This window comes from Boleophthalmus pectinirostris, unplaced genomic scaffold (assembly GCF_026225935.1).
Source record: "Boleophthalmus pectinirostris isolate CB_2022bp ecotype Guang Dong unplaced genomic scaffold, ASM2622593v1 HiC_scaffold_3, whole genome shotgun sequence".
Lineage (NCBI taxonomy): Eukaryota > Metazoa > Chordata > Actinopteri > Gobiiformes > Gobiidae > Boleophthalmus > Boleophthalmus pectinirostris.
The window spans coordinates 17,429,178-17,456,179 of NW_026571299.1; the positions used below are offsets into that span (position 1 = coordinate 17,429,178).

Below are 27,002 nucleotides of genomic sequence, written 5' to 3' on the forward strand. Positions count from 1 at the left end.
GGATGTACAGTTTTAATATTAAGCCATTATTTCATTTTGCAAAACATAATAAAAATAGTAGTAGTAGTAGTAGTAGTAGTAGTAGTAGTTGTTGTTGTTGTTGTTGTCGTTGTAGTAGTCGTTGTGGTAGTAGAAATGTTTCACAGCATGGCATTAAACATTTTTGTCTTCATGGTGACCAAACCTGACCAACTTACAGGCCAGATCTGTTTAGAGGCAACTCCAGTCACAATGCCTATTTTTCTTGGTATTTTTGAGCTATCCAAGAAAATAGAAAAATCCCACACACTGTCATACTTGCAAGTTGTGAGATTTATAAGGACAAACCGTGCAACATTTGAATGAGAATGAGAACTCAGTAGGCCACTTAAACAGGGTGTGGCAAGCACCCAAGGGTGACTGGTCGTAAAGGAACAGTGTCCCCAAAACAACATATTTCAAAAAACAAAGGCAATCAACATACAGTGTAATAATAATAATAATGGAATATTAATCATAGTAGGAAAATCATTGAATAATAATAGAAAAATGAAATTCTATTCTATCTTCTATTTTAGTTGTCATTCTCATTATCAAGTTCTCATTCTTTTATATTTTTGAGCACCTGTAATTGAAGAAATATAAGGTATAGCTGTTTAATGTCATACTGTAGAACATTCTTGTCAGAGCAATGGCATATCCATAGAAACAAGCATGTGAGGGACCCCCAACCAAAAAGCCACATAGTGCAGCTCGAAATAAGTGTAAATCAAGTATTATAAATAAATAACTGTTTAACTATAGCAAAAATGTAAGATTAGAGTAAACACATAAACACAACTTGTTTTAACTAAACTCTCTGTGACTTCACATTTGCATGTAAATACAGATTCCTTTCCTCAGAAGTGCATTAAAAGGCCATTAGTTTTGTTTACGCTGAGAGAGAGATACTCATTAACTGCACAACATCACGCAGGGTCACTATAGCTGCTTTTTAGATTCAACATTTTCGCCTTGAATCTTGTCCAGAAACAACGACTCTTCAGAAGCTGCTCAAATCCTTCATTATTTCTCCAAATGCAGACTTGAAACAAACAACGCTGAGGTGTGCCAAGAGGATTTGCTTTAGTGAAATTAAGTCTAGCATTTAAGAAAGTGAAAAAATAAAATAAAAAATACACGTTTCAGATTTTTTTGTGTTTTCCGCTTGCGTGTCGACTTATGTTAAAATCCTATTAGACCTTACATCAGAAAACATCAAAAGCATGCTTTGAAAGGCCTGCTGTCATATCACTTATTTATCTATTTAATGTTTTTTTCTTTCTTTTTTTTTTTTTTATAATAGACATAATAGATTTGTAATTATGGGATAGCAGGAGCAATATGAAGTCCAGTTTGGCAATAAAGATGAGAAATACTACAAATTAGAAATAAGGCAAATAGCATAATACACTGTAATATAGAGCATGATTATTTTAGGGAGCACATATTAAATAACAGTTACACAGCATTCTTTTGGCTTTAATTTCCCTTTAAACATGCTTTTGACAAGAATAAGCATTTCAGAATTTCAAACTAAAGATAAGGTATATTTTGAAAACACGCTTATCTTATCTTCCATTTCCAATAAGATATTTAGGTGTTAGAGCTCCCTCTGTTGTCAGCAATGAGAATAAACAATGAGAATGAGGTAAAATTGATGCTATTCTAATAGAGCCATGTTTTTGTTGTGACCACAGAAAGTCTATAGTTGCTTTTAAAAACTTTGAATAAGTATGGACTTTTACCTATGACGCAACAATTATGGCAAAGTGCTTAATTTTGTATCTGCCAGCCATAACTGTTTTGTCCCATTTATACTTAAGGTGCTTTATATAACTTTTTTTTTTTTTTTTATCTGGTGGAGTGTCCACCTGTCCACATGCTTGTTTCCATGGTAATGTTATTGCTTTGCAGAGAAAGGTATTAATTTATGGCATCTATTTATCACCATGGAGACGCCACCAGGTCAAGATACAAGTTAGAACTGTGCTAAGGCAACACTGCTCACTGTAAGAATGTATGTTTTTCATAGGATTTTTTCAACAGTAAACACGTGTAATTGAATACATGGAAGATAGATTACAGTAAAATGTCTGTGTGAAGAGAGATTTTTACTAGTTCCTTATCACAGAGAACCATCATGTTTGTCGTTTAACACAGTGACATGCACACATTTCTTACTACACTTGTATAATAGAAACTGTAAAGGGATGTCCTGAATGAGTAATATGGTTGAGTTTCATAAAGGTTATACAGTGTGTTCACAGAGGGTCTGTGTGAGCCACATGCCAATGCCTTTGTGTCAAAGATTAAGTGAAACCAGGAGTGCCAGCTATGTACTGTTTGCACTGTGAGCATGGGCAGAGCACATAGCAGCCTAAGAGCCTGGAGACTAAAATTACATGTAATGGATTTACAGAATTACTACAAAAATGTCACAAAGGAAGTTACTAAATTGCAATTTCTTAAGGTACATATTTTCAAAGTCTCAAGCACGGTAAGGCCAAAATGAACACTAGCTTTAAAGGCCCTGTACGTAATTGTTGCCATGCATTTAAGCAAAATGTTATACCCCTAAAATATATATTGCAGAAGCAGCTCTTAAAGGTGCAGTAAGTAACTTTTCTGCAACCTGATGTCTCCATGGAAATGTTATCGCTTCATCTAGAATGTTCCACAGTATAGATTTAACCCTAACCCTCTCAAAAGGGAGAGAAGCAGGTTATACCTCTATGTTACAGTTCAGATCGGTGGAGAGTCGTCCTTGTTCACAGAAGGAGCCATTTAATTCTGATGTGTAGTGTCTGCATAATTCACTAATCATGTCCAATAATCAGGAAGTTCACAATTAAGATGTTAGCATTACTGCAGTGGAAAAACTCTGCTCTTTATAAACTCATCTTGGTGTATAATTAGGATGCGAAATGAGAAATAACTTTGGACAATTTTGAAACTGCAGTTCTAGTAAAGTTTTTTAGAAAACATAAAAATATATGTAGTGTAAGTAAAATCCAGTGCAACACTTTTAGATTGCTCTTATAATGATGCAGTGTAATATTTTATTTAGTGTGCTGCTGTAGGTTTGAACTATTTAGAGAGAGTTTTCATTATTCAACTTGGCAAATAACTTTAATTTGAACTAAAGTGAACATTTGCAAAATATAGAAAATATAAGATTTATTCACTTCAGTGCACTTATTGCTAGTGTGAAAGAATTTGTCAATCACTGATCTCAGAATTGATATCACACACTACTTGCTGTACATGGTCGAATAATTAACACAAGTGATTACGAATACTGAAAATCTTACTGTAAGTAGTGATTTACATGACTCAAAAGTATTTAGAAAAGTGTCTATGATATTATTGACAACCACAATAAACCGCAACAGTAAAACAGACTTGATCAAACCTGTGCAGACTTCAGACAGTGAATTGTGGGGCCATTTGATACAGTACGGCGCAGATGTGGGAATTCCTGGAAAGTACAGACGATGTACAATGAAAATATTACGCTCAAACCCCCCACATGCCAGGGGTGGTTTACAGAGAGAGGGGCCTGTGGGGACTGTGGCTTAGTACTAAGAGAGAGGAAGAGAGAGGGAGGGAGAGAAAGAGGGTGACTCAGAGAGGACGAGAGAGAGAGAGAAACTGAAGGAGATAGAGGGACAGGGACAGAGAGAGAGAGAAAGAGAGAGAAACTGATGAGGTGAAGAGAGACAGAGGGAGAGAGAGAGAAAGAGAGGGAGAGAGAGACTAGTGGAGAGAAAGAGAGAGACTGAAGGGGGGGGAGAAGAAGAGAGACAGAGAGAGAGAGAGGTTGAGAGAGAGAGAAGGAGAGAGACAGGGGGAGAGGAAGAAAGAGGGTGGCTCAGAGAAGAAGAAGAAGAGAGAGTGAGAGAGAGAGAGAGAGAGAATGAGAGGGAGAGAGACTGAAAGAGAGAGAGAGCAAAATTGAGGGAGAGAGAGGGAGAGAGAGAAACTGGTGGAGAGAGAGACAGGAGAGAGAGAGAAAGAGAAAGAGAGGGAGAGAGAAACTGGTGGAGAGAGAGAGAGGGGGGAGAGAGAGAGAAAGAAAGAGAGGGAGAGAGAAACTAGTGGAGAGAAAGAGAGAGACAGACGAGAGGGGGGAGAGAAGGAGAAGAAGAGAGACAGAGAGAAAGAGAGAGGTTGATGGAGAGAGAAGGAGAGAGAGAAGACGGGGGGAGAGGAAGAAAGAGGGTGGCTCAGAGAGAGAGAGAGAGAGAGAGAGAGAGAGAGAGAGAGAGAGAAGTTGATGGAGAGAAAGAGACAGAGACAGAGAAAGAGAGAGGGATAAAGAAATTGAGGAAGAGAGACAGAGAGACAGAGAGAGACAGAGAGAGAGAGAGAGAGAGAGAGAGACAGAGAGAGACAGAGAGAGACAGAGAGAGGGAGAGGAGGGGGAATCTTAGAATCTAAATTAAATGAATGAATGACATTTTGGTAAAACCGAGTCACAATATAAAATCTTGCATATTAAAATTTTAAATATTTATATTTTTGAGTAATGTGCCATTTGTATCTGTAACAATTTACATTTATTTAATTGTATTTATTTTATTTCAGGACTGCAATTAATTTTCAATGAACAAGAGCAAGTTAGTCTTCGAGAGTTGGTGCACACAATCTTTAGTGTCACAAAATATTTACAGTACAAATCTATTTACACCCTATTTAAATGAACATTTGAATACTAACTCAACCAACTTAGACTTAGACAAGGAAAATTATTTGGACACAGAAGCTCAATCATAACAATATAATAAAAAAAAAAAAGTTAAAAAATATAAATGATAACAATGAACTGTAAATAAGAAGCAAAAAAGAGCAAGAGTCGGGTGTCAAATAAGGCATAATGCTTATTTTGAAGTTGTCTGAATTACAAAGAATACTCCATAAAACATGTCCAGTTATTGCTACTCCATTCTCATAATAAAAACTATAAGACTTGCAAAAAGTACAAGAAAAGTAACCTGAACTAACTTGCAACACACTCCAACAGTTTGTGTATTGCATAATTTTGTCATTGCCTGTGAAAATGTGTAGCAGCTGTGCGCTCAGAAGAGGAAGTAGCTAAAATCGTAAAACAGACAAATAAATAAATCATATTACATCTAATCACCTCCGATAAGTCCACACTGTAAATCTTTCTTAGTCTTTATCACTGTAGCAATTTACGGCGCCTCAAACTCAAGCTAAGTGTACGTACTTTGCTAGGCCGGCGCTGCTAATGCTACACAGATTACCATGGCGCGCTAACGGTTTGAAAGCATGTCCGCAGCCTGTATTTGAACGTTTATTTATGTTATGCGAGTGTGGACTGGTCTAATATGTGTGCGATTGTATGCTTGTGTACCCAGAGGGCCGGTGGTCTGGACTAGGAGAGACCATCTTTGAGATTTTGTTTGCGTAGGGCATACCTCGGAAAGCTAAGACAACTGGTGCTGTTTGCCCAGGCTTGTGAGGCAGGGTTAGCAGCGCACTGACAGCTGCATTCTTCCAGTGTTTTTAGACAAACGCTTTAGAGCTGACGGACACCTATCTTTAAGTACGAGAGTCTAGACGGTCTGCAAGGATGTTCAAAATGTGTTATGTAACGAAGAAATGTAAAGTAAAAGGCTAACGAGGACTAAAGGTGTGGAGCCGTGGCTGGATTGATTGAAATGTATAATTTTTTGGGGGTATTTTTCAGATCCTAGAATGTGATAACGTCATACTTTGCCATGAAATGTCCAAAAGGTAAAGTCACAAATTTTGGATCTGAAAATTTCTAGTGACTAGACCCAGCAACTCACAATATGACAGCACAAATCAGAATTTTAGAAATATACATTTTGACCACCCCCTTCCTGTATCATATTATTGGCTAGAATGTTGTGATCATCTGAAACCCAGCTATTGGTACTGATTTTGTGTTTGTTGTTTGTTTTTCCTGAAGAGTTTTTCGTCTGCTTGAAAATGTCATCACTTTGCTTGGAATGTTCTTTTTCAAGTCTATCATTACAGGTATTTTTTGCACTTCTTCATTTTATTTTACCTTTATTTAACCAGGAGATCCAATTGAAATTCAGAATCAGCCAACACAAAACAGCACAATTAAAAAAATATCATGTTATAAACAAAAACATTTGCATTTCTCAAGAAAAACATTCATGTCTCAGTCACCGCACTTTTTACAGTTTTCTTGAATTTATCAAGTGGCACCACAGATTCCAATTTAAGGTCTTTCTGTAAATGGCTCCAAGAGCTGTAATGAAAAATGATGTCATCTGCTTGTCTTCACAAAGGTCATAAGTTTCATGCCATTTTCTGAAACATTCCAGGTAAAACAACATTTCCATGGGGAAGAGTATAACTTGGTAGTATTAAAGAGTTAGAGTAAGAAATTGCCGTTGTGGATCAGTGAGGATTGGTTTAGTATTAGAGTTATAAAAAGTATTGAAAATCAGATACTAAGGCTAAAACTAGTCAAGAATCTAGATATTCATTTAAGCAGGTATCAATACTGAAAAAATACAAGTATAAATACAAGTGGATAAAATCCGCCCTTTCCTGAACAGTTTCATGTTGAGTTTTGTCAGAGCTAGTCTAAGACCACATGGTATATTTGTGTTGAAAATTACAATGTTGTCTCAAAAAGAGCTTTGGTATTAAATCTATTAAGTATCTAAACCGAGTTTAACGTTTTAGTATCATGATAACACTACTTAGTATTATCAGGTATTTCTTGAACACATGGTAGCCTGATTCATCAGCCGGTTTCCACGAAGTTCGACCGCAGCATTAGGATTCGTTCACTCGACGGTAGGCGGCTACTATTTTTTTTCATTTAAACAATCGCTGCTATTTGGTTGTAATATATTTACATATTTGTGCCACTAATGGGGCTAACTGGTATATTAAGCTTTTCCCAAATCCCGTAGGAAGAAGGGCAATAATGTCATTCCCCTTGATAAAATTCACCAGACATTCTCTTTGTTCCAGCTTTAAATCCTCGATTTCGGGAATCGTTGCCAACACAGCATGTATGGCTCTCCGTTGATAGGCTGGTGCCTGAATTCGTACTTCCGGGGTTTTTGGAAACTGTCTAGTGTATTCCGGTTCCTGATCTAGTCACTGAAGAGAAATGAAATTGAGTGGAGGCATTACTGTAGGTCGCGCTAGCCTGGCTAATCACATGGAGGCAGTACTGTCAATATAGTCAGTACTACGGTATTACAAAAAGTTACGCTTGATAAAACATGGTGTTTAGTGGCATATTGTGTGTATAATTATCATAATTTCTGAGAAGTTAACACTGCAAACCAAATGCCTAACATTTTACAAGACACAGGATATTTGTTAGTACGCTGGATGACTTAAAAGGTGCATTGTGTAACTTTTCTAGTGAAGTGTCTGTCAAATACTTTTCTGCATTGAAAATGTTTGTCTGCAATGTTTCACACAAGGGTACTAATCATTTCTATTTTCATGGAGACCAAACCAGACCAAGTTACAGGTCAGATCTGTGGAAAAGCAACCCCGCTTACTGTCAGAATAGACAGAATAGAATCTGCAATTGAATAAGTGTACAGTTGAGCTGTTTAATGTCATACTGTGGAACATTCCAGGCAAAGCAATGACCTATCCACAGGTGACGAACTCAAAAAGTTGCACAGTTCACTTTAAACATATACAAACTTGACTGATCCACAAGGGACAGTACTTGGCCCTTCCCTATTTATCCAGGATTGGGTCCAACACAATGGTAAAACGGTTACTGAAGTCCCTGTATGATTGTTAAGTATTTTGCGTCAAACTGCTTCTCAAAATTATACTCAGCATTGCCTTCATCCAATTTAAAATCCACAACCATTCTCAAAGAATTCACAATGACCCTTTCAATCCACAGAAATCTGCCGAACGCGCATGTTTTCCCGTCTCTCCTTAGTGTTTCATTTCCTGTCCGTTGCTTAAATTAAAGACCTGTAGCCTCAAAAACATGATAGTAAAACCCAATCCTAACATAGCATTTGCACATCGAAAAAAAAATCTAAATGATTGGCCACGCTGTGAGATCTTTTCAGTGTGAAAGAGGGAGAGAGATGACAAGCTCCATCTGTGCCTATTTCAACTGTTTATATGCATTTTCTCCAGGCTAATTTATGTGAGGCTTTTTGCAACACAAATCTGCCAGGGCCAATATAACCGCACTTGTAATCTCCATCTCTGAGAAGAATCAGTCACTGGTCTGTTTGTTTATAATGAAATGAAGCAATTACTCTAATGAAGATCAGCTCTCTCATTCAGGGAGATTTGGGCTTTTTCAGCACTAGAGAAATTACATGGTGAGGCGTTATAGGGACGGAGTGTAAATCTGAAATGATACTGTCTATTAAAAATTAAAGATGGTTCGCGGTCTCCATGGATACTGCTGCTTTGGATGAGATGTTCCACAGCATGGCATTGAAATAATCTATCTAGTATTTATTCGTGATGGCGGTTTTCATTCATTGCATTCCAGGATTTTCTCTTTTTGACATTATTATTATGTAAATAAATAATGCTATAATGTCACTAAATGCTCACTATGTAACATGGTGTAGGATCGTCACCATGGAGATGTTATTGCTTAGCTTGGATTATTTTATAGTGTAGCATTAAACACATTTATATTGTATTTTTCAAGTATATGTGTGTTTAATTGTAAATTTAAAAGTTAAAAATATAGATTCTTACTGAAAGAGGGCTCGCGTATCCACGGATCTGTCCACTAGCATCAATTGCTGGTCTAGTGTAATGCCATACTGTGGGGCATTCTAAGCATAGCAATAACACCTTCATGGAGCAAATTGGCGAAGATATAGTTCAGCTTTAAAGGTGCGCTGCGTAACTTGTCCAGTGGAGGGTCTGTCACCTGCTTGTCTCTATGGAGATGTGCCTCGAACAGTGTTTCCCAAATGCGATCCAAGTCAGTAAACATTCGTAAATCACAACATAAAGGTGGATTGACCATTACTGATCGGGTCAATCTGAACAATTATTATTACACAATGAAAAACAGTAAATGAACCAGCAATAAAAGGATCCATAAGTCGCCTATTTGGACATTAAATGTAGCTCATTATACAAAACATGTCTTAACATTTTAATATTTCTAATGAGATAGGTGGGTTTGTCTGTGTTTTTTAGCGTGTTCCAGTCTGGGGTGCAGGAGGAGAGCGCAGCAGCAGATCAGGAGCAGCGTTCAGTCTGTTTCTGTGCTTTGTCTTCATTTTTGTGAGCACAGAAAATCCCAGTTCACACTTAAATGTAATAGTGAAAAGAATAAGCAAAGAAACACTGGCCCTACTGAGGACAAGATATTCACTCGCTCTCTCATGTGTCAGAACTGTATATTGCAGACCTACATGCAGATCAAAACAAATCGACCCCAAAAAAATCTCTTGCGACCCAGTCTTTGGGAAACAACGGCCTAGAATGTTCCACAGTACAGCTGTAAACTTGAGAATCTCCCTGGAGACTTGCATGCCAAATTAAAGGTTAGATTTGCAGAGAGGCAATCAAATATGGATGTTTTTCAAATACATTTTTGAGCAATAAATAACAGCTATAGACAGATTAGTTTAATGCCATATTGTGGACAGTTTAAACCAAAGTATTAACATCTCCAAGGAGACAAACTGGTTGCCAGCATCTCCAGAAAAGTTACACAATGCACATTTGCGTGTACTAAAGAAAGAACTTGTTTTTAATTATACTATTTTATTATACTATTTATACTTAAATATATTTTGAAAGAGAAAATTTCACTTAATAGGGAAAAGTTATAGATCATAATTTAAGGCATCAGAAGAAGTGATAGTAATTAGTTCACCGAGTAACACCAGCTACTTTTACACAAGTACATTTGCATTGTATTTGGTTTATTTTATTTTATTATAACACATTTATTTCACCAAGAAACATTTTAAACTATCAAATGTTGCTCTTGATTAAGTGTTTAGCAAATATTGTCTGAGCAGCTCACTTCCTGACCCACTCGCTCAAACCACAGACAGACAGTAGGTAGCTTTAGCCGGTACTAAACTAAACACTTACATAACAGAAGGTCACCGCAGTTTCATTGTTAACTTTGGCAACGGCTTTTTATTGAGACAAAGCGCTTTACAATGTTCTCATACATTCTCAAGTTTATCACCACGCTTCCAGTGACCTATTTCATTCCTTTTATAAGTCTGTATTTCGCAGATATCAAAGCCACATTACTGTATATTTGTTCTTCCATTGAATTGCTTTGAAATATAACAGTAGCCAAGCTTGTCATCAGCAGGAATGGCACATACAAGAACATGTAAAAACGCTTAGTCTAAATACATCACTTTGAATTTGCTTTTTTTCTAACCGTCCATCACTTATGGCTACATTCTCTGGTAAAATCAATCAATCAGCGTTTTGGGAGCGTTTGGGTTTGAACCGCACTGAAACAATAAATGTGGGGCTTTCAAGTTTCTTTCTGGAGTGGAACACATATGGTGGTAGCAGCTCATTTTGGTTTCCACAGCGATGAATGACATGACCAGTGGTGAAAGAAGTACTCAATTTTGTTACTTAAAGGTGCATTGTGTAACTTTTCGGTTGGGGATCCGTCCAGTATGTCATTGCTCTGCCTGGAATGTTCTACACTATGACTTTAAACAGCTCTACCTTACATTTATTAAATTACAGCTCAAAAAATGCAGCGAAAACCAGGTATTCTGGCTGTGAGTGGGGTTGCGTCTCCACAGATCTGACCTATAACTTCTGGTTTGGTCTGGTTTGGTCTCCATGATGATAGAAAGGTTTAATGCCATACTGTGAAACATTACTGACAAAGCAATGCATTTGACAGACCTCCTTCCAGAAAAGTTACACAACACACATTTAAGTAAAAGTACAGATACTAGAGGAAAGAAATACTCAAGTAAAAGTATCACATGAAAATCTCTACTAAAGTAAAAGTATTTAGCAAATTCTGAAATCCAATGAAGCATCAAGTGTGGTGATTTTGATTGATTGATTTGTGTTAAATTTTGTTCAACAGGAACAGCTGAATCAATAGCTTTTCTTCTAACTGTTTTTGTGTTTATTTGTTGTTATATTTTTGTTCATTCAAATTTTGAAGATGTTAAAAATAAACTCTCAGCCTTTTCAGACAATCATAAATACTTTTACTTTTCAGTCCTGTTCAAAAATATTGTCGAGTAGAAAGTACAGATACCTGCTCTCAAATGTAGTGAAGTAAAAGCATCCACTGTAAAATGAACTTCAAGTAAAAGTACAGTACTTTACTACTTTTACTTTGTTACCTTCTACCACAGGACATGACAAATCAGCATTTCTCAAACTGTGAGTCAGGGCCTGGTACTGGTAAACTTGAATCAAATAGTATAAGTATGAGCGTTTTGCAGTTCGAGTTAGATTATGGCTGGCTGATATGTTGATAAAAAATGTAATTGTGATCTCATTCCTATGATTATCTGTTATTATGATAAAAGCACTGCGGTGCCTGCTGCTTCTGATGAGGTGCTCCAGTGGTATTGAAGAATGGGCCAAATGCAATAAAGTGTATCTTAATCATACCGTGATTCACAAATTCCCTCACGAACGCAGCTCTATGCTCAAACAAAGACAGTTTCCCTCACACACGTCCTCTATTGCCCAGCCCCAGAAAAGCTTTGAATGACTGACATGGATTTAACCAATTTCTATGGATTTTCAGAAGAAGTAGATCACTTTTGTTTCAAGGCAATATAAAGATGCTAACTTTAAATTTTGAAAATCATCTAGCTCCAAGATAATAATTTTTGAGTACATTTCCTTCTCCTAAATTCGATCTGATCAGCATGAAAAAGTCCTCACCTTACTTATACAATGGTTAAGATAGCTCAGTGTAGTTTAGGCTGGTTTAGTCTTGCTTTAGACTGTTTTAGTATAGGTTTAGTCTTGTTTTAAAATTCAGTAATGCTTGTTCAGATGTGTGTGAGCTGTTCAGTTAACCCGGCTTAGCTGGAGTTCTGGAAAATGTATCATGGGTTTTATCAACAGAGTCTGACAAGAATTTTAAAATGTGCATTGAAATACTAAAAACACAAACCACATCCAAAAATGAATTCTCACAAAATACACGCCAAACTCCATATTGTACAATCCCACTCAAAGCAGTACAGATCTTGAATTCAAACCACAGTCGTATATCAAAACGCATATTGGGAAACTGATTTTAAAACTGCTCTGTCACGACTGAAATATGTGCGTCGAATGTGATCAATCATGGACATAAATAGCCAGGCTGTGCAGAGCTGCTGGTGATTAAGGGGCTAACCAGGCAGGATCAAGTCTACTATCTATTCTGAGGCCACATGACTTATGGACCTCTTAACACCTCTATAGCTCTGACTCACGTCTGCTCCACATTATAAAGTGCAGGGGGGCAGTGAGTCTCTGTCACCATCACCATTGTACCGCTTATACTCAAGAGGGCGGGGCCAAGTCCAACTATATTCACATATTCGTTTGTTGTACTACTCCAGCTCTCGTTCACTTTTAAACACTAACTGATTTTTATTTATTTCTTGAAAGACCACAGCAATTGGCAAGGCAATTTCAAGTTTTGTCAAGGCTCTGCAAAAATGCTTCCTGGGGGACCTTAGTTTGTCAAAATTTGTTATCGCGCCATTAACGGACATCTAGACAATCTGTATCACAAGCATCTACAATACAATATTTTGAGTCTGATATTCTGTGCTAATGTAGGATAACCAATGAGCACTGAAGTCTGTGGGCCCCCTAGTGACGAGTGGGATTTGCTAATTTTGTTTATTCCAGAAAATTAATTTAGGCGTATGTCCAGTTGAAATACATTTCCTCGCAGTCGCTCAAAATGTTTGTCCACTGGCCAAAAGGTTGATGGTTCAAATCCAGCTCTCAACATAAACATCATTGGTACGGCAATCAGATTCACTGACCCAAATGCTGGTGTTGAGAGTCCCACAGATAAATGCTGTAGTTGTGTCCTTGGGCAAGACATCATGCCTCTAGTGTCTGTGTACACTGGTGTAGCTTTAGAGTGCCTTGAAAGTGGTAAAGTGCTATATAAAAATGTTTACTATTTACAATGATAAAAATCTGACTCATTTATGTCTGTATAGGCTTGCATGTCCAGTTTTAAATTCACTATGAAATGAATTTCAAATAAGAATTGCTTAAATTGCAGTTTAAACTCACAACCTGCTCTCATTTCAAAATGCAACATAGTAATATATCGCTCTATGTTTTAGGTTTGTAATGAATAAAATGCTAAATAATTATATGAAGACAGCCTGCAGCGTTCTGATTTTGTGCTGCTTTTAAAACGCACTCTAGTGGAAAATGAAATGTACTCTTGCATGAAAAATTAAATGTACCTAACCTTTAACTATTCCATTATCAAATATAAACAAAAATGAAAATCATCAAAACAAAATAATAAAACTCAAGTAGTAATTTTGTCCAAATCATAATGTTCAAATCAGTTCATTTTATTGCAACATTAAAATCCAGTACTTTGCTTTTGCATCATTCACAAAGTGCAATGTTAAGCATAAGCCCCAGAGAATGGCACTATACCGTATCTACTTATCATTAATTCAAAGACAAAATCGGCCTTGGGCAATCCATATTCCTTGTGTAACCTTCTGACTTTGCTGCTGGGAAGGTAAATGAGACAAGAAGAAGTTTGATGTGGAGAACAACAACTCCACTGTGGATAGTAATGGTAATGTTTATCACAAAAGGCATCATCAAAACAGAATGTGCAATATAATGTGTAATAGTAACATATAAAAGGCCTGTGGGTTTGTTGAGGTACGGAGTGGCTAAGATCTGTGCCGACCTGAGGGTTGTGAGATTGAATACAGTTTGAGACAATTTGCTGAATGTCTCTCCTGTCTCTTCATCCCAAATTCACTTCAATGCTATGCTCAGCTCCAATAAAGTCAACAGAACTTCATGTAATAATTATAAAGTAGAAGCGCTGATTGTTATTGTTATTGTTTTGGTTAATGTTTAAGTATTGAATAAAACCGAAAAGAAAAAAAGAAAGTCAAAGCCAGTTTTCCTTTTTTCATTTTAACATTTGGAGAAAAGAAAAGCTGTTATAAAGCTTGCTTCTCCACAGACCTGACCTAAAACCTGACCTGACTGCATCGACTTCTTTTCTCCATGGAGATAGATATGTCTAATGCCATACTGTGGAAAATTCCAGGCAATGTGATGTAATCCCCATGTAAACAAACATGACAGATCTTCCACCAGAAAACACCTTTAAAGGGACAGTCTGGAATTTTGGACATAGGACCTAATTTCCTAGTGAGCCAGAGTGTTGGAGACGTGTGGAGATACTTTTTTAAATATTCCATCCGGTCCTTATATTTGTAGAGGTCACTGGGGCTAGACTAGTGCATGTCAATGGCCATACTTCGCCTGTCGCTAAAAACAGTCTAACCCACTCCACAAAGCAGCCGAAGCAAATCTATTATTATGCCAGACTTTCCATGTGAATGCCTGTGTTGATAGAATAATGCCTGAAATAAAACTAACCTTGCATCGCATGAATCGCCGCATGTTGAGGGACTATTTTCTCATATATCAGTCTGCCGCTGTCAAACTTTCTATCAGAAAGTACAACTCGCTGCTGCTGCTCAGACATAAATCCTTCAAATTCAAGGTTGGTTTTACTTCTAAAATTATTCTATCGACACAGACATTTACATCGACAGTCTGGCGTAATAATAGTTTTGCGTTGGGTGTTTTTGTGGAGTAGGTAAGACTATTTTTAGTGATAGGCTAACTATGACCATTGACATGCACTAGCCTAGCACCAGCGACCTCTGCAAATACAAGGACTGGATGGAATATTTTAAAAAGTGTCTCCACACGTCTCCAACACTCTGACTCACTAGGAAATGAGGTCCTATGTCCAAAATTCTGGACTGACCCTTTAACTTTACAGATAATAGGCTCCACACTGACCTCAGAAAAACAAAATTAACTTATACAACTTGAAATAGGCCATTAATCTTGTACAGTTTGGGCAATACAATGCATCACCCATCTCTACTGTGTATAACTTTCACTTCCAGTCATTTCCACACACACTGCCTTCCTCTGGCCATGCAGGGGTTAACAGTTTTCCAGCTTTACTGCAGCTCAGACTGGCCACTCAGCAGAATGTTATGAATGGACGCAATGAGAGAAAAAAAAACTCCACTATGTAGTCTAACCAAGAATGCTAGCTCCCATGTAATTAACTTCCACAGACGCTATTCCTATTGCGGTCATGTTTTGAGAAAGAAGGGCATAAAAAGCACATTTGGAGGATTCAAAGAGGAGAATATGTTAGCCAGTCTGTACTTTGAAGTATTACCGTGACTAATACAATGATATGGGGAGAGAAGGAAGTAGGACAAGTGCTTTTAAAAGTGCTACATGGTCTCGCCAAAAACTAGCCACGGATTAATGTTGAATTTCAAGTTTTTATTCTCCGAAAGAGTTACAAGAACATGGTAAAAGTGTGTAAACTGGCAACTTCAAAACGGTATTGTATTTAGTACTGCAAAAGTTGGAGCACGGTTACAAGCAACAACTTCACAACATGGGAAATATATTTGTAATGCCATTTAAAGGTGCACTCAGTTACTTTTTTAGAGCACCGTTACCAGCATGTAACCATGGGGATGTTATTGCTTTGCTTGACTGAGAGCGGGGTTGCCTTTACACAGATCTGACCTGTAACTTGGCCTCATGTTGCCACCTGCTATTTCACGATCATTTATTTTTTATTTATTTATTTTTTTCTGTAATTTTGGCGCGCACTAAATTTAAAATAACACAGATACATAGAGCAATGTTTAACATCTGCAAACCATTGGATAATAAAGCTATAGTAAAACTATGGGATAATTACATGAGGTTGTGTTACAAGAGAGAGAGAAAAGAGAGAAAGCAGGGAGAGAGGAAACAGATTCAGTTAAAAAAAAAAAAAGAGAGAGAGAGGAAGAGGGGCTGAAAATGGGGCAAGACAGATTATATAAAATGAGAGAAAGACAGAGAGAAGAAGCGAGAGTGGGAGGGCATGAAAAGGGGTGAAATACAAAAAACTGGAGAAATACAGTTAGAGAGAAAGTGAGGAGAGAGGAAGAAAAAGATTGAGAGAAAAAGAGAGGAAGAGAGACGGGCGGATAGAAAAAGAGAGATGAGAGAAAGAGAAACAAAGATGAAAACTGAAGGGGAGAAGAGACAGAGAAAGAGAAAAAGAGAGAGCGAGAAGGTGGAACGGCAGAGACAAATCAAGAAAAAAAGACAGAGACAGGGACAGAAGGAAAGAGAGAGAGAGAGAGAGGGAAGAAGAGAGACAGATTAAGAGAAGAGGGGTAAGAGAGATGGGCAGATGTAGAAAGAGATAAGGAACAGACATAAACCAAAAACAGAAAGACAGAAAGAGAAAGTAAAACCTGAGGTGAGAAAGACAGAGAGAGAGAACACGATAAAAGGTAAAATATAAAAAAGAAAGGGAGAGATATGAAGAGAAGGAATGGAGAAGGAATGAGATAGACTGAGAGAAAAAGAGAGGAAGAGGGAGGGACAGAGAGAGAGCATAGAGAGAAGAGACAGAAGGAGAGAGAGAGAGTGAAGACGAAAAGGGGTGAAATGAAAAAAATAAGAAAGGGAGAAATAGGTAGAGAGTGAGGAGAGAGATGAGCAAACAGAGAAAAAGAAGTAGGAGAGAGACAAACAGAGAGACAAAGATGAAAAGAGAGAACGAAAGAGAAGAGACAGTAGTATAGAAAGAAGACACAGCCGTAAACCAAAAGACAGAGAGAAACGGTCGTATCCACAGAAGAGACAGATCAGACATAAACCAAAAGAGAGAAAGAGGAAAAGAGGGAGAGAGAGAAAGTAGAACGGCGCTACAGTAATCCATCCGACTTCATCTGAGCCGAGTGATTTGGCCGCCGGGTACGCACAAGTCATAATGCATTTGACAAATAGTCTCCTTCTAAAACAGGCATTTGAGCACAAGTGGCCTATGGGGCGGTGTATGCAGAACAAGACTCCCACTCAGAACACACACATGCATACACACACACGATTCACAAAGATTAAGATGAATCTTGGGCGAAAACGTAAAAGATGACTCATTACGATCAAGCAGGACAACTGGAGCTGGACGGAGAGGAGAGGAGAGAGGAGTAACAGAGCCACGGGGCCCAAACACAAATAATCACACAAATGCAGTAGTAAAGGGGATAATGAGGTACACTTGTGTAACAAGAAGGTTTGTAATAGCAGTAAAAGTATTCAATGTACTGATGTCCAAATACACTTATGTTATGAATCTTTAAAGGTGCACTATGTAACATTTAAGGTAGAAGCTCCACTGCCTGCTTGGCTCCATGGAGATTAGATTTTTTTTTTGGCTTGAATGTTACTTATTTATGTAAATTCTTTAGTTGATGTTTAAGTATTGCATAAAACCAAAAAGAGAACAAAAAAAAAAAAAAAAAAAAAAAATATATATTTATATATATATATATATATATATATATATATATATATATATATATATATATATATATATATATATACCAATATTAATATTAATAATAATATATTATTATTATTAATAATAATAATAATAATAATAATAATAATAATAATCTATTTGTTTATTTATTTTTATTATTATTTCATTTTAACATTTTGAAGAAAAGTAAAGCTGTTATAAAGTTTGCTTCTCCACTGATCTGACCTAAAACCTGACATGAATGCATCAACTACTTTTCTCCATGGAGATAGAAATGCCTAATGCCATACTGTGGAAAATTCCAGGCAACGTGATATAATCCCCATGTAGACAAACATGACAGACCTTACACCAGAAAACACCTTTAACTTTTCTTACACAGATGATAGGCTTAACTTTGACTGTACCTCACACTTACAAAAGACACCACTAGACCAAGTCAGATCTGTGAATTGGTGTCCCCAGTCACAGAAAGAATGCATGTTTTTCAAGATATTTTTGAGCCATACTGTACTGTGAGCAGGGTCACCTCTCCACAGATCTGATTTGTAAGTGTGAATTCCCTTGAAGATCAATAAAATACATCTCGAAATCAGTCTCAATTCCATTATTCTTGGGGGGAAAAAAGAAAAAGATTAAAAATGCTCAAGAACTTTACAAAGCGTGAAAGGTCGCATATTGAGTCACATACTGAGATATAATATGTGGAAATAAGAAGTCAATACATTCTCAAAGATAAAGAAAATTCTAAAAATTAAATAAATAAATGCATAACGTTGGACAGTCCTTCTTATAGCATCTCTCTTCACCACCACACAACAACAACAATTAGAAAATACCATGACTTCTCAAAGGTTAAATACATTCATAGAAGTTTAGGATTGGCATTTGCTGTCAGAGTGATCTATACAGCAAACAGGCGTCAGTCAATCACTGTCTGCATGCACCTCCATCGTGCCTCACCTTTCACATTCTCTAATTATTAAACTTTCAAACTATCTACACCGGCACACATGGACTTCAATTATGGGGCATTCTAATCTTAATTCTGACCATTATCGAGGATTTATTTCCTTTGAACCTACATTATGATAGACTTTTTGTTTTTCTTTTTAGCTTTTTAACTGTGTTACATGTTGTTCTATCCTCATTAAAAACTATATCAGCATATTTAAACCAAAATCTGTACCTAAATGGACATAGTTAATCTGCTAGTCACCATGGCCACGGTTCTGGCTCCACTGACTCTGGCTTCAATTCGCTTTGTATTGAAAAAAACATCGCCCCTGTCTCTGTAACTGCTGCTGTCAGGCTCTTCATTTTGGTCTTAAAATGACTGCATTAATCCGCTCTACATGATCCTGGTGTTTTTATTTTGCAGTTTGTCCATAAATCATTTACTCTTCCTAATATAGAACTCAGCTCCAAATTCGTCACTTGACTGAACTGAACATTTCGTTTGAGTGAAGACGAACGCTATGATTGTAATCCATGGTTGTCAGTTCCTAAATCTAAATTTAGACAACGCATGCATATTTTTCTCAGTATATGGACAGGCCATGTCTTAGGTGAAGAATCAGAACGATCAGAATTCACTTACTGAGCTGCAAAGGCTGCACTGGCACTGATTCAGGATTGGCTGCAGGTTCGGGAGTTTAGGTAGTGACTATTCAGATCAGAGAGAGTCCTTTTGGGTTTAAACCAACTTGATTTCAGCACTGAATCTGGCAACCCAAATGAGAGACTCGTGAGGCTCGTTCTGCTTTTTCATTGAAGAAAAAAAAGAAAAGAAATTGAACATAAATAAATGGGGCATCACGTTCAATGCTTTTTGTAATTAAGAATAAATCTGCATTATAATTGTTATCAGTAAAAGCTATATTTGATTATGTAATTAAAAATGTGACTCTTACCGCTCCTATAAAATACAAGAAATACCAAGGATTAGGAGTCCAAAGTCATTTAAAAATACCAAATAATGCATAATGCTAATTGAAACGAATAATGTTGTGCATGCATTGTCCCACTTATCTAAACACTGCCTTCCAAATGAATGAGGTTATGGATGCACAATCACACCAGCTATTTATATTAGGAGTCAGTTTTAAGTGTAAATGATCAACACCCTACAGGAGGCCTTCATTGTGAGAGCGCGGGGCCATTAATAGTCTATATGTTCACAGCCTTATGAAAAATGCTTTATGGAATGAGTCATGTCTATAAATACCAGCCACTCAAACACAGAATATGCAGAATATGTAAGACTGTAGAGTGGAGGAGAGCCTTTAGTGTACGGATTAGGTTAGAGTGACGTTGGGCACATGTGTTACAAGGAATAAAAGAATGAGAAACATTTTAGAATAAGATAAAGATAAAAACTTGCAAAAGTATCTGAAATCCAAGCGTAGTATGGCAGGAATTAATGTATATGGGTATTTCTGAATATGCATTGAGTAAATTCTTAAAGAGCCCATATTATGCAATTTTCTGATCTATGTTTCATCAACATTTTTAACACACAGACCCTGCATATTTAGGTTGAGTTCTCTAAAACAGAAAACACTGTTCTACTTCACCGTAAACTCCATACCCCTTCACTAGTTTCATTTGGATAATTTCAGCCCTGGAAATGCCAATCTCTGCTGAACTAAAAGTAAAAAGATAGGTGCTTTAAAACTACCACTACCTGACATCACAAGGTGGGATAGAGCATTTTGAGTTTTGGAAATGTAGACCAGGTTTACTCAAACAAGTGTAAATGAAACAAAACACAACTCCAGGTCTGTTTTTGAGCTGATAACAGCATTATTATTATTAAAGCTCACACAAGAATACATTTTGTGTAATGTAAAACCTTCAAAACAATGATGAAAAAAAAAAAAAAAAAAAAAAACTTACCTCACATGCACACGGAAAATCTGCTCATTATCTGATTTCTGAGTTATCAGATTACTGTAATGTCAAGTAAACAATTTCATCTGATGTGAGTAATGCAGTTTCTTTTCTTATTGTTCACATCTGTGCAGGTTTTCATAAGGAAAGTTATGCAAAAAAGGGAATTTTACTTTGCCTTACAAATGCAAGTTATGCTAAAAATCTATTAATAAACAGACATGTCATCAGGTGTTGATCAGATTTCTTTTGTGCATATAAACATACTCAAAAAATCGGATCCAATTCTTTTGTTTTTTATGGGTTGTGTGATTATTCTCGTTATCTGATTTGACTGGCCAAGCAAAGATCAATAAAATGATTTAAATTGAATCAACAAAACTGGCAAACTGGAGGCTAATCAAAATAAACATTTACAAAAAGGACTACTTCTAAAAGTGAAAATTACCGTTGGTCTCAATGATGTAATATGCACTGACAAACACATTTCCGTAGATATGTTTAATGCCATGCTGTGGAACATTCAAAGCGATAACACCTACATAAAAACAAGCAGGTGGCAGACCTCTATTAAAAAATGTACATCAAAGTCTCATGGAAGCAGGCCTCAAGTGTCACCATAATAACTTCCAAATGATCAGAACCTCAACTATAAAAATAAATAAAGAGAAACTATTTGAGTTTCTATTGTTTCTATTCATGTGGTTGTTTTTAATGCTTTGTGGTGCCCTTTGAGCTTTTTGCACATTTTTTTCCAATTAGTGTTGAACTACAAATGGCAAAAAAATTTAACTAAACTAACTACAGGAAAAAAAAAATTCTAAATCTTATGTGGTGTTTGCAGCAGTGAATCAGATAAAGCACCTTGCTACATCTTGCCCAACCCATTACTGTAATAATGACAATGTTATATGATGCCCAAACCTTGAAACTCACCTCCACTGCCAACGACATGTGCACAGTGACTGTTATGGTGTAATAAAGCTATACTGAAGAACAAAAATCTATAAGAGACACCCAAACTAATTCTGATTTTAATTATAATTACACCTGCTATTGTGTTTGGCAGCCAACAGGAGCAGAAACAAACCACAAAAGAAAGGTCACAGAGGCATTCTGGGTGACAGCGGAAGAGTACAGGGCTGCATAAAACATCACTGTTGAATTGCAATGTAACTTTTTCAAATTTCAAACCGCAAAGGATATAATTATTTAGGTAGATGTCCTATTAGATGTCCTAAATATGTCTTTTATAGAAACACTGCATGCTAGTAGTACCTGTAGTTTAGACTTCTACAAACATGATCTGAAATGCACAGGATTCTTGTATCAACTTATGTATTTATTTAAGTTCATATTTCAGTCTTCTCTCAAATTTTAAGAGTTGTTAATATTGTGCAGAATCATAATCCTACTTTTTCAACACACTGCAAACGTAATCACAGCAGTTGAAATACTTTTATGATTTTTTTTTCTCACTTTAAGGCCTGTCACAACAAAAAACAATTTAAGTTTGATATAATATTGAAACTAATTGATGCAAAAGCAGATTTAAACCACTAAATCTATTCAAAATGTACAATACTGAAAAAAAAATAAACACATAAATAGCTGAATGAAACACTTGAGTCTTTACTTTACATCTATAATGAGTCTTAGAGTTATTTATTCGGTCTTAAATTGTATCATATAGCCAAAAATAACCCAACATTTCCAGTATAGTGCAAAGAAAATGCACACACGATAAGTAATGACCACTCAAAAATCCTGTTCCAGCTTTCATATACTGAACGATAAGTCAGCATTCATAATTACAGTGACAGGCCGATTCGCTTTATCAGTAATCTTAATAAAAACAGTTTAGAATGATGTATTTGACAGACTTATATTAGAAGTATCAAGAGTTGGAGCAGTACAGTGGACGAGCAAAGCGGTGGACACTTGTATCATATAACCTCTCCTCTCCTCTCTGTCTGTGTATATGAACACAGGGGATTAACAATTCAAATATTGTACTGTGAGATAGCGTTTCACTTTGTCATCAGCAAACGTTAGCAGCACGCTGGCCCTGCTCCAGATGCTATGGCAAGCAAAGTATTCAAAGCATGCATGTTTAACGCTATGTGCCTCTTATGTGTGCTCCTATGTACACTGGGGTTGTTAGACTGTTTAAAGTTGTCATAGGTGAAGCTATAGGGTTTGGCTGTTATGTTATGTTCCCACAAATCTATAGTGTCGTAAACGGTTCATTGTAATGCACATTTTGTATGCAAATTACTTACAAAGGTCATGTTTAGTGGCGCAATATGTAACTACAAAGCAAGCCTAAGTTGTGGATTCAGAAATGAAAAGCTTGAAAAAAAAAAATCGTACGTTGTGTAGAATAACAGAATGAAATAGATTAAATAAATAAATCTATAGAGCAAAACTCGACCAAGCATATTTTAAACACATGCACACAGTATTGCTAACATGGCCAAATTGAAACGCAAATTCGTTCTTTTTAATTAGACTAATTGCGCATTGATCCATGTGGGAATCTCTGTTTAAAGTAGATAACACACTTGCATTTGGCACGTGTAGCCTCCTGGATATGTACTTTACTGAATGAATAGCTCGAATATATTGATTTTAAACTAGCCAGTTCTGTTCTTTTTTATATGTTAAAAAAAAAAAAAAAAAAAAAACGTGGATGCGTAATGCTCCAACAGACTTGCGCCGCAGAGCTTCATCACTTTATCCTCGTTAACTTATTTTAACGAAGTTCAATGCACGAAGCAGAACAGGTGTAGTGGCATTATAATAACTCCATATAAACACAAAGCGCGTTAGCAAAACCAGATTTTGGGTTAATTCCCCACTGCTTATCCCCAGGGACCGAAAAGTACGACACTTGTCATCCTCCACAGCTCGGATCACTTAGGTCAAAAACGTAGCACCTTTACGCGCGTCGCTAGAACACAACAGCTCGCTCGTAAAGTAGTAAAGAAGCGCGTTTACCTTGTTAGAGTGGTAATAGTCCAAAGTGGAATCTGTTGGTAATGTATGGGAGCCCACGCTTGCAGGGGGAGCTGGGTAAAACCTCACGTCCATCTCAAGCTCCTCGGACTGAAAAGCTGCGCGCTGCTGGCTGCTCTCTCTCCTCTTCTGTTCGCTAGTCTCCAACCGCACTGTCTCTCTTTTTCGCGGTGCTGGTGCGCTCGCGTATCCCTCGAGTATCAAACTAAAGTAGGTTTTTAAAAGTGCGTTCAGTCGTCCACTCCTCGCACCACGTTCGTTTGTGCGTCCGGCGCGGTGATGCTCCGGGTTACACCATCTCCACAAAGTTCACTTACGAGCAGAAATAAAGCGAGATTGTAGTTGTTTTAATTGGCTAAGTAAGAGTAAGGTGCGCGCTGAAGTTGTGCGTCAGTGCGTTTGCTCAGTTGGATCACGTTAAGATGCAAAAACGCAAAAATATCTCTACGCTGTCCGTGCTCCTGTTCCCAGGTTTCCAGGCATGGTGAAGCTTTGTCATATGGGAGCGCTTGTATCCATCCCGGTAGGCTACTCTCAGGTCCCAGTTGTATAGAAGACTGCGACATCTACTGGCCAGAGGGAGTACTGTGCGTAAAAGGGGTCATTGTCGTGGGGGGTTATTGATTGAGGGTCAGGGCACGGAGTTCAAATCCAAACCGGGGTCAAGTTACCTCCGGAAGCATGCGGGCTACATTTGTAAAAAAGCACTGTTTACAATTGGCTACGTCTGTGCAAACAAAGAGCCAAACGTGAATAAAAGGAATGCTTACAAGAAAAAAAAGTAGGAAGAAAGAATCGTGAAAAGCCGTTATATTGTTACATTATAAATCACTGCTAAAACATAGTTATATGTGATATAGACAGAGGCAGAGCTGTTAAAAAACGTTACTTGACTAATAGTATTGTCGTTACTCAAGTAAGCAGGCCACTAAATAATTGGTCCAAGAAATTACTCAAGTAGGGTAACAGTATTTGTTTATGTTAAGTAAGGGTAATTGAAAGAGTAACTGTCTGGACATATCGTTATATGGCAAAGTTGCAGATTTTTTTTTTTATTGTTGCAAAATTGTACAAAATAATAATATCAGATTACAAACATTGGAAACATAATTTGATTTGTGAGTCAATCTATTTGAGTAAACATAAAGGAGTACCACCCTCCTCTGAATACAGCGTATTTTTTATGTATTCATTTGGTAGACTTTTCTTTTTTTTTTATTGTTGCAAAATTGTATGCAATAATAATATCAGGTTACAAGCATTGCAAACATAATTTGATTTGTGTTCTTTCCATATTAAATCTACTGAATGTAACATTATTTTATCCACCAATTATAATGGACTAATAGATTTCATTTTGTGTGTCTGTTTACTATTCTGTAGCTCAGTGGACAATGCAATAACAAAACCTGCACAGCTCTGACTCTTGTACACATAAAGACACACACCTGCCCCACACAACAGGATACACGCAGAACAATGTCTTCAAATGTGAACAAAGGGGAAATAACATTACAGCGCTCTATGTTTTAAGAAAAGGGTGGAGTGTACGTTGTAAGTAGTTTTTAAATAGAAAATAGATTAGAAAAAGAGCTGTATTATGTAAAAATGTGTTTGTGCACAAAACTTTACATAAAGGTGCATTGTGTAACTTTTCTGGTGGAGCATCCATCAAATGCTTTTGTCCATGGAGATGTTATCGCTTTGTCTGGAATGTTTCCCAGTATGGTAATTAAACCTTTCTATCTTCATAGAGATCAAACCAGACCAAGTTACAGGTCAGATCTGTGGCGAGGTAACACACTTTTTTGCTTTGACTAATAAAAAAACCTGTAAATAGTGAAATTGAAAGTAGATACATGTAATCCTATATGAAGAAATAACTGCTCCATAAAGACAGCTGAAAAGTCACATAGTGCATCTTTAATACACTGACTGACTGTTTTCAAGAAAGACAGAAATCCAAAAACAAAACAGAAAAATACATGGAAAAATAGTTTTAAGTCATTGTGCTATGTATCCCATCTCCGGTGTGTTGTTACCCAGCCTGTCCAGAGACTGGGTGCTCTCAGTAGGCCCTTGGTTGGCTCTGAGGTCTGTGTCAGAGGAGCTATTACTGTGTGGGTGCTAGAGAACCTTGGGTGCAGCCTGGTTTAACACAAGCCCCAGATGGGTGAGTCAGCACACCTGCTGCATGTGAAGGTCTGTGGTCAGTTTGTCCACGCTCAGAGCTCACAAGGTGAACTGTATAACCACGGTCAGTTCAAAATACCAAGCAAAAGAGATGAGGGAGCTCATATCTGGCACTAGAGATAATTCTTCTCTTTTTCTAATTCTTTTAAAACTACAATACACTACTACTACTACTACTACTTCTGCTACTAGTATTAAATCTCTAAGTTATAATAGATCGTATACAATATATTATGAGGAGTACCAGCAAAGTAGAATGACGAAACGAGGTTGCCAATCTGTCACTGACCCCCTTTCACCCACCAACTCTCACATGCACACACCACATTGAAAGTAGGCAATGTGGGTAAAGTGCCTTGCCTAAATGCACAATGACAGAACTTACTTCGTGTGGGAATCAACCCAGTGACCTTTGGTTTGGTAATCTACTGCAGTAAATCATTTCATCACATTTTATTGTCGTAAAACAAGACATGTTTCATTTTAAACGCTTTGCAGCATGTCTAATTTCAGAGACCAGATAACTAGCATGCTAACAATGTACTTCCTAGTCCTTGGACAACACAGTAACATGCTTAATAGATGCAAAGAGCACACAAGTCTTATTTTGAATTTGCTTTTACGATACCAGTATTAGGACAAAACAAACGTCACTAAACCAGAGCAAAGATCGGGTAGTAGTAGTAGTAGTTTCATTTTGTAGCACTACAAAACAAAACGAAACAAACCATAGACTACAGTTCCATAAATCATGACCAAAAGGCTTTAGGCTGAAGTAAAATAATGCCTTATAATGCCTAAACCTATTAAACAATGACAGAATACCAAGAAAAAAACTGCCCCCGCCAAAAAAAACCCCGAAAAACAGCCACTTCAACAGCTTTTTTTAGTTGTTGAGAGTATTTATTAAAGGTGCATTGTGTAACTTTTTGGTTGTTTGCTTGTTTCTATGGATATGCCATTGCTCTGTTTGGAATGTTCCACAGTATGACACTAAACAGATCTACCTCACATTTATACCTCAAAAATACCAAGAAAAACTGGCGTCTGTGAGCGGGGTCACCTCTCCACAGATCTGACCTGTATGTTGATCTGTTTGGTCTCCATGAAGACAGATAGATTTAATGCCATACTGTGAAACATTCCATACAAAGCAATAACATCTCTACAAAGAGAAAAGCATTTGACTGACCCTCCACCCTTCAGAGAAATGTTCCACAATGCACCTTTACATTATCTTTTGTTAAACGAATAAACAAAATCACAGTTAAAA

General features: G+C 37.0%; 1 protein-coding gene across 4 annotated transcripts in view; it reads right to left on the minus strand.

The window, feature by feature from the left end:
- The window catches only part of tox2 (TOX high mobility group box family member 2), a 256,805-nt gene that overhangs the window by 184,457 nt on the left and 45,346 nt on the right, over nt 1-27,002 (minus strand). For 2 of the 4 annotated variants that reach the window (XM_055160673.1, XM_020939762.2), the window contains exon 1: nt 23,519-24,030. The exons of the other annotated variants lie outside the window; for them this stretch is intronic. In XM_055160673.1, the coding sequence (XP_055016648.1) occupies nt 23,519-23,611 (93 nt within the window). In that variant the 5' untranslated portion in view covers nt 23,612-24,030. Of the gene's footprint in view, nt 1-23,518; nt 24,031-27,002 lie in introns of those variants that run through there. 4 annotated transcript variants of the gene reach the window in all.